General features: G+C 44.5%; 1 protein-coding gene across 1 annotated transcript; it reads left to right on the forward strand.

The window, feature by feature from the left end:
- LOC8084536 (putative germin-like protein 2-2) lies at positions 8223–9213 on the forward strand. Its single transcript, XM_002452052.2, has 2 exons — positions 8223–8462; positions 8584–9213. The coding sequence occupies exons 1-2, from the start codon at positions 8345–8347 to the stop codon at positions 9117–9119; spliced, it is 654 nt and encodes a 217-aa protein (XP_002452097.1). The 5' UTR covers positions 8223–8344; the 3' UTR covers positions 9120–9213.

The raw sequence follows: 9213 nt of genomic DNA on the forward strand, positions 1-9213 counted from the left end.
ACGAGAACTCCACAGCTTGAACGGGGCGGAAACGGATAACGCTCTTGCGGCAGGTCAGGTGGCGAGTCATCTACTTATGCATAAGATCATAGACATGCAGGAAACGGTTAATAGATCATGACAATGATAGGTAAATGAATAACATAAATGAAGGTAAAAGTGTATGTGTAATGGAGATGAACCAAGATTATACAATGGATGGACAATATGAACTTTGGTGGTATTTATGGTAAGATATAAAAGCAAGTAATGAAGGTATAAAGTGAAAACAAGGTAATGAAATTTATTGTCAAGGCAGAAATAAAACATAACTCAAGTAATAAATGAAAAACAAGGAACAAGATGGTAATATGAGTAGAATGATAATAAATGACAAGGTATAAAAGAAAGGTTCAAATAACAAGTAGTAAAAGTTGAAACAAGAATATAAATGCAATATGAGAAATAGAAAGCAATAAATGATAACAAGGTAATAAATGCAGGAAGTAAGTGAATAAACTGAACTGTTAGTAAAAGTAAGTAGATAAGGCTAATAGATAAAGTCTAATGAGACAGGTTAGTAAGGTAGTTAATAGATCCAATGGTGTATTCCACCCAAAAGGGACAATCTAAACGGCTGTTTCTAACTAGGCTGCGTGATCCTACGGTCAACACGGCTCTAATACCACTTTTGTCACACCCGGATGTAAAAGAGCATTCGGGTGTTAAATCACATGTGCGCCAGGATCTCAAATTCACACACATGGACCGACATCATCAATGGTACAAAACACAGTGTTCAAACGAATTACATAAATGAGAGTAAAAGTACCATTATTACAAGCCAAATGTTTATCAAAGTGCGGAGGGGAAACATAAACTAAACTGTTCCATAAATAAAGGGAAAACTAAACGCCGACGTAGCAGGACCACCTTGCCACAGGAAGGTCGACGGCAGAACCACACGAGCCTAACAACCAGGAGACTCAGGGTAGTCCTCAGGGAAATCGCAATTGTACTCCTGATCGTCCGAGCAACCTTTAATGATTATAGCAAGGGTGAGTTCATGTCGAACTCAGCAAGCACAGACGGAAAGTAATGACATGCAAGGCTTAAAACAAGGTAAAGCTGACTTGGTTTGACTGCGGTAGCATTTTAGTTGATCACTTTTAATTATAACAATTACTAGAACAACCTATTACTAAATATGAGTAGCATAAACCCAACCCTTATTTAGTGTAAGTAGTAATTAGCATCTTTTAAAAAAACTATCCTACTTATTATAGTAATCCAGGGATTAACCCCAATTATTAACACAGGATAGCAATCCTACCAACACGGAATAGCCATTCCGCCAAAACACGAGGTAGCAACCTCGCCAAGTTCCATCTCCAAGTATCCAGTGAATCCAATTTGCTCATCAAGTGAGGGTCTGGGCCGCTCGTGACCGTGAGCACGGCTGATATATCAGTTTTACACTCTGCAGAGGTGTGCACGTTCACTCCAAGTCGTGATTCCCATTTGCCCGGGGTCGCGACTCCCCAAAACACTTCCAAGGTGAGCAGGCAGGGTCTCACTACGAGACCTTTCACAGGGTCCAACTAATAGGATGCCACTCGCAAGTTTTTGCCGGGGCGCTCGGCAGTCGATACCCATAGCCATGGCGTACCGATCAACCGACAACTTAATATTCATTACCCAAGTTACTTCCTCACGCCTACCCGGAAAGTAACACCCTACTAGTGGAGGTCCTGCTAATTAGTCAAGCCAGAGCCATATAGCTTGGAGCTGCACTGTAAGTCCCAGGGGGCCGCTCCCTGACTAAGTCCTTACGGAGAGCAGAGACGGGTACGCCCGGCAAACCGGACCACCAACGGTACCCGCTCCCCCTGTCACCACCATCATCACGATGCTCATAAGCATCCAACATCGCCATCACCGCAGTGACCAAAGATTCAGCACAATTTAAGCATCAAGTTGAGTAGAGACTAATACTTGTTTAGGCATGTGTACAAGATGAGTAGAGCAGCTAAGCAAACCTAGTATAGCCTAGTCTACCCAAGTACATAACCCCAGGTGAGCAAGGAATAATAAGTAAAGCTAGTCATGTCCTTAGGGTTTGCATTCATTGGACACATGCATATAAAGTAAATGACATTAATGAGTAGGTTCAAAATGATCCAACGGTGTCTGCACTTGCCTTGATCGAAGTCGGGTTGCTCGAACTCAGCGGGATCCTGTACCCCTTCCTTCACGAACGTCTCGTTGGCTAAACGCGACAATCATCAATCATAGGAACAATACATGCAAGCAAACAAACTTAATCAGAAACAGTACACCAAAGCATGCGAAAGCATAAAGCAACTGCACTACTGTATTCTACTCGATGAAACGAAACCATAGCGACCAGAATCACCTAAATCGGAGTTACGACGCAAAAGTTATGGCTAAAACAAGTTAAATGGCATTTCTGTAGATAAACTGAACTATTTTTCGTAATAAAACTAATTAAAAACTGAATTAAAAAGCATTTAGGATTAAATATATAAATTCTAACGGGTGCAGGGGCTAAACTGTAAAAGCAGGGGCATACATTAAATAAATCTAAAACTAAATGGAGCGCGGGTTGATTTCAAAGAAACCCAGGGGGGGTTTTTGCAAAAACGCAGGGGCTCGCGGGGACCGTGGCCGTCCTGGCCACGTGGCGGCCGGCGATTGGCCCGGTCCATGGCGGCGCTGTGGACCGGGGGGGCTCGGGGGGACCACCGGTCCATGGTGGACCGGGGAGAGGCGCGGGGGCGGCGTGGACTCGGTCCAGTGGACCGGCCGTGCGGGGCGGCAGGCCGCGGTCCACGGTGGACCGCGCGCCGGTGCGGGAGCGGGGCGCCGGCGGCGGCGCCATGGCCGGCCGCGGCGAGCTCGCAGCGGCGGCGCTGCGGGGCACGGCGAGACGAGCCGAGGACACGGGCGGGGTCGGCGCGACACGACGAGCGCGAAGGCGAGCTCACCTCCGCGAAACGACGAAGGCAAAGAGAAGCTCGACGGCGGAGCTTGCGGCGGCGGCTGACGGCGGCGGGCTTTCGAAAAGGCGGCGGCGCTCGGGATTCGGCGAGACGGCGGCTAGGGTTATAGGGGCGCGTGCGGGCGAGGCCGAGGCCTTAAATAGGACGGTGGTCCCGGGGTCCTCGAAAAGCGAGCGGGCGCGGAAGCCGGAGTCGTTTCCGGCCGAGTCCGTTCCGGCCGGAGGAGGAAGACGGCGGTGGGTCCCACTCGCGGGGCCCACGCGTCAGCGTCTGGGGGGCGGGAGCTGGGCGCTGCGGCTGCTGCGCGGCTGGTCCGCGGGTGGGCCGCGCGGGGAGAGGGGCGCGGGGAGCGGCTGGGCCGCGCGCGGGGGCTGGGCCGAGAGGGAGGTGCCGCCCCCCTTTTTTTTTGTTATTTTTTTTAGAAACAATTTGCTTTCTCCTATTTAATTATTTCTCCAACAAAATAAATACAAGCACCAGCAAACAAATCAAACAAAAATAAATGCAGCGGCATGAATGCATACGAGCAAGTTTTCTACCTTATATTTAATTTTATTTAATTTTGTAAATTATTTAATATTTCCCAAAAATTCAATTTGAGCCAAAATTAAATCAAATTTAAACTAAATTTAAAAATCAAAAATTTGGAGTGTTATAAGCGTACCTCTACGAGGGCCAAAGAAGCCGTTGGAGGGCCGCTATGTAATCTTCGAGTTTGAGATAGCTACAGACAGACCACTTGGCGAACATGCAAATAAATATTTTAGTCACTGTGGATACCTTGTGAGAGATCAAATACCGATCAGTGCTTGTGAATGGAGAGAGAAGCGATGTGCTCCTGAAATCAGTTTTGTCTCTGATCGTGACAAGGAGTTAGTTTAGAAAGCCGTCACGGACGTTTTCATCTTCGACACCAACGATGAGAAGTTGAAGGAGCGAATTTATGACTGGACTATGAAGATGATGGCGGTACTGTTCCAGAATTGGAAGAAGTCTTTGTACAATAAATTTGTCAAGAAAAACGAGACTCCAAATTTCAACCTTAAGCAATATGTAAAGCTGAGGGCCTTCTGGGATGACTTCGTGCAGTACAAAACATCAGAAGAGGGTGAGGAACGAGCCATTAGAAACAATGAGAATGCAAGTAAAAAGACATACCACCATCATATCGGATCAGGTGGTTATAAAAGTGCTATTCCCAAGTGGAACCGAATGGAACAGAAGATGCTTGCTAGGGGGGTCACACCCGAGACAATAGCAAAGAATTGGAGCGAGCGCTCCAAGCATTGGTTCTACGGTCATGGGGGAAGCGTGGACCCACACACCGGGGCGCTAGTTTGGGGTTAAGAAATCTCTAGAGCAGCGGAGAGACTAGTCCGTGCACAAGAGGCGGTTCAGTCTGGTGAGTTCAGGCCTAACAGGGAGAAGGATGAACTCACCTATGCGCTTGAAAATCCTAAGCACGGTGGGCGTACGAGAGGCTATGGGGCAGTTCCGTGGCTGCAATCATTCCAAGCTGATCAAGATACCTACAAAAGCCACCAGAGAAAGAAGGATGAGGAGGCAGAGCGGATCCGCCGGCTGGAAGCTTTTGTTCTGCAGTCAGAAGAGCGCGAGAAAGCTCGTGAAGAATGGATACATGCGGAGATTCAAAGGCAAGTGCAAGCAGCACTTAGTGAAATGACGAAAGGGCAAGGTACATCACAGCCAGAGGTCAACGTTAGCCCCCCAGGCCAGTTGAAAAGCAGCTACGCATCCATGAAAGTACCAACCATTCAGGATGACACGAAGCTACACTTCCCCGTGGATGATGTCACAGAGGCTTTTACTACCTATGAGCTGCATGTACGAGATGGGAATGCAACAAAAAAGGTCGCTATCGCTGTTGTCAACCCTATCGACCGAACGAGAACTCCAAGAATCTATAAAGGACCAGTACCTGGTGGATATGCTAGCGTCTCGGTTGATAGGGTTGAGAAAGGTTGTGGCAATGTGCCTCTAGAAATAGAAGGGGGAGACCTTAGGTGAAGCTGAGAAGACGTTTATTTGTTGGCGCAAGTGCTTCATAATTATTCCTCACCATAGGTTTGTGCGTGATTTTACTTCTTATATTATTTATTATGTATTGAATTTAAAAAAGTTTGCCCACAAAACTTGTAATTGTTTTCTTTGCAGGGACTCCTCCAACCTAAGTCTAGTTCTCTCCCCAGCGCATCATAGTGCTGCGGGCGGTGACAATGCTGGATCTCCTCCAACACCTGCGGCGGCCACACCGACCCCGCCACCGCCTCCACCACGGTCTCCACCTACTCCACCGAGGTCTCCAACTCCTCCACTGCATTCTCCAACACCGAAAAGATCGGCCCCACCACCTCCACCGCCTGCACCGCCCTCTCCAAAGAGTATACGGTCGGTCTCCTCGCCTCCAAAGCGAGGTAGTCAGAAGCGGTCCGCCCAAGAACGACCGAAGTCATCGGTCCCACCTCTAAAGAAGGCTGCCTCAGCAAAGAGAGCTAAGACACCTGAAAAATTACCTTATGAAAAGAGTGAAGAGGAGGTAATTTCTGCATCCAAAGCTGAGGTGAAACAATTTTTTGATAAATTGAAGGAGGATAGGAAAAAGCGGCTAAACCCAGAAAAGCCGTACTTTTATGTAAAGCTAGAGGAACTGAGGAAGAAGGTGGCGGACCAGCAAAAGAAGCAACGGGAAGCTCAGAAAAAGCCAGCACTTTCGGACTATGAGCGATCTTTGGTCAAGTCTTCACAGCTTAGAAAGAGAGTAGAAAAGGGGGTCCCACAGCTCGGAGAAGTATCAAAACCGGTGCCCCCTTTGATTGTGCCAAATCAATACGGCTCAAATGAAGACTTGATGCCAAAGAAATCCTTAGCGTTGTCTGAGCTAGATTCGCTTGAGCATTACTTTGGACAGAGCGGTTTAAATATGGAAGAAATTGCCGCCATTATTGGATGTCAAACAATTGAAAAAGCTGAGGTAGTTGATCAATGGAGAACAAGATATGAACCGGACAGGAGTCTATTCAACCCTCAGCGTTTACATGAGCTCGGCACACAAATGTTTGCAATAAACAAGTGGTGCATTGAGGCATCTAAAAGGGGAGATAATTGGATTTCTGTTCGTATTAGACAACATCACTACTTCCGTGGAGATGACCTCATATACGTGCAGTTGGAAGAATTGCACCAATTATGTCACCTCGACGCTCTCGACAAATCTCTTGTCAGCTGCTTTTGTCTGTAAGTATTTCTTTCTTTTTATTATACTTCTAACTTATTTAATTACATGTATATAATCCTTACACACTTAGGATTTGTATGTATATATACAGGCACCAAATGAGAGAGCTCAGAATCAGAAATGACAATAGTATTGGGTTCGTTGACCCTTATATTGTTTTCAAGGCTCCGCAGGCAGTGTGGACAGCATCTCATGAGACAGAAGTCTGCACCAATCTTATTAGGTTCTTTGTGAACCAAAAAGAAAAACAAAAAATACTCTTCCCCTTCAACTTCAAGTGAGTTATATAGTTATTAAGTGCATGCATATTTTATTTTACTTATTATTACTCGAGACAAGTTTTATATAGTTATATATAGGCCTGACTATATATATGTGTGTAAACAGCTTTCATTGGATACTCATGGTCATTGAAATTCCCAAGAACCGGTTGATAATCTTTGACTCAATGAGAAAACCACAAGAAAATTATCAACAAATGGTAAACATTATTCAAAGGTACCTAATGTCGATCTCAGCTAGAAGAATATCATAATATGACTCCGTAATTATTAGTTCACGATCCACAATGGCTGTGTGTAGGGTTTGGGAAAGATTTATTGACCGTGAACATCTCAGTGGATGTAAAGCGCCGCTTAACATAATTCATCCACAAGTAAGTTTTACTAGCTAGCAAACTTTCGCTAACTTTTAGCCTTCTTATTGTCGTGGTCGTGAATATTATATATATATATATATATATATATATATATATATATATATATATATATATATATATATATATATCGTACAGTGGTGTTTAAGACAAGAAGGGGGAACAACCTATGTGCATATTACGTGTGCAAATTCATGATGGCACAAGCCAATCAAACACCCACAGAGACGCTCAGAGTACGTTACATGTCTTTTTCATTATCTCCTGAATTATATTGAATAACTTAGATAACTAATACCTTTTTTATTTATTTCAAATTAAAGACGGAATGGTTGAGGAAAAAGGTCATGCAAAAAGACCGAATCAAAGCTATCCAAGAGACGATAGCAGGATTTCTCCGCGAGCAAGTGATCAATCCAAACGGCGAGTTTCACTTCAACGGCAACGAAACTCTTATTCCAAACAACGATGATCATTTGTATCGTTTTTAGACATTGAGAGAAAAAACTCTATGTATATATGTGTTACGAATTTTGTACTTATAAAACTATATATATATATAAAGCTTTTTACGTATCTATTTAATTTTTGATGTGGCCTATTCATTTTATTATAGGCAAAGCTTAATTATAAAGCTAAGCCTATAATTTTCATTTATATATGCTTAATATGCGTGTAATATAAATATATTATTGTATCAGTAAAAATATATATTGAAAAACCTATTATTATTATATAAAAACAATAAACAGAACCGAAGAATTGAAAAAAAAGAAACCTTTAACACCGGTTGATAATACCAACCGGTGTTAAAGGGTCCTGCAACGTGGCAACCCTGGCAGGGCCCTTTAACACCGGTTGTTATTACCAACCGGTTTTAAAGGGAGGGTTTTAGCCCCGGTTCCCCGGACCGGGACTAAAGGGTGGGCCTTTAGTCCCGGAAGAGCAGCATCGGCTCGGGAACCGGGGCAACAGACCCTTTCCGACCAGTGCTAATGCCTGATCCTACAGCAGTGACTAGTAACTCATCCGAGGAGAATCTTTGAATCGACAAATGGCTTATAGAAACGCAAGGATTAATAAATAGTCAAACATATATAGCCACAACATTCCTGAGTCATAGTTAACGCGTAAAGAGACTTGTTCCATCGGCACCTGCAACCTGCAACCCAAATGAAACACGGGATGACGCATTCTAGAAAGACTTTTTCTTGCCTAACCTCCCTTGCATTGCATGCAACACAGGTTCTCCGGCTTTAGTTATCTCGCTATAAATACCAACCTCCCCTCACGCTTTGTTATCATCACACAAGCAGACAAGCTAGCACCAAAGCAATAATCCTTGGATACCTCATCACCCAGCACTACACACACCTCAGAGCCTCAAACCATTCGCATTCATTCCTGTTAACAAGAGCAGCACGCAGATATATGGCGAGTCATACCTTCCTCCTAGCTGCAGCACTCTTGTCTTTGTCATGCTTTCATGCCATTGCCTCTGATCCAAGCCTACTCCAAGACTTCTGCGTTGTGGATAAGATGTCTACAGGTATATACATATATAACTATTTTTACATTTACATAGGGCATCAGTTCTCTCTAGTTAGCTAATTATCATGTAGACCGCCATGTATATACATTTTTTTATAATTTCTTATTGTTGCATGCAGTGCGTGTGAATGGGTTCCCATGCAAGGACGCAAAAGATGTTGTTGCTGAAGATTTCTTCTTCCAGGGCCTTCACATAGCCGGCAACACAACCAACAAGCAAGGCTCTATTGTGACACCGGTGAACGTGGCTCAGATTGCCGGGCTCAACACCTTGGGTATCTCTCTTGCCCGCATCGACTATGCACCCTATGGTCTTAACCCTCCTCACACACATCCGCGGGGCACTGAGATATTGACCGTGCTCGAGGGCTCCCTATACGTCGGCTTTGTCACATCAAACCCGGACAACAAGTTGTTCGCAAAAGTTCTTAACAAAGGGGATGTGTTCGTGTTCCCTGAGGGATTGATCCATTTCCAATTCAATTATGGAACAAAGAGTGCTGTGGCTCTTGCAGCATTGAGTAGCCAAAACCCCGGGGTGATCACTGTGGCCAACGCTGTATTTGGATCAAAGCCATCCATCTCGGATGATGTCCTTGCCAAGGCATTTCAAGTCGACAAACAAACTATTGACCGCATCCAAGCTCAGTTTTAGAGAACATACAAACATGCATATTAGGTAGTTAATTATATTGTATCCCTATATTGTATGCATTGTGGATTCTTTAATTCTTTATTTTTGTTAATTA

Source organism: Sorghum bicolor, chromosome 4 (genome assembly GCF_000003195.3).
Source record: "Sorghum bicolor cultivar BTx623 chromosome 4, Sorghum_bicolor_NCBIv3, whole genome shotgun sequence".
Taxonomy (NCBI): domain Eukaryota; kingdom Viridiplantae; phylum Streptophyta; class Magnoliopsida; order Poales; family Poaceae; genus Sorghum; species Sorghum bicolor.

Bases quoted from the DNA above. Each gene is read 5' to 3' on its own strand.
- LOC8084536 (XM_002452052.2), top strand. From the start codon at position 8,345: ATGGCGAGTCATACCTTCCTCCTAGCTGCAGCACTCTTGTCTTTGTCA. The intron at 8,463-8,583 runs GTATATACATAT...TGTTGCATGCAG, and splicing joins TGTGGATAAGATGTCTACAG to TGCGTGTGAATGGGTTCCCA.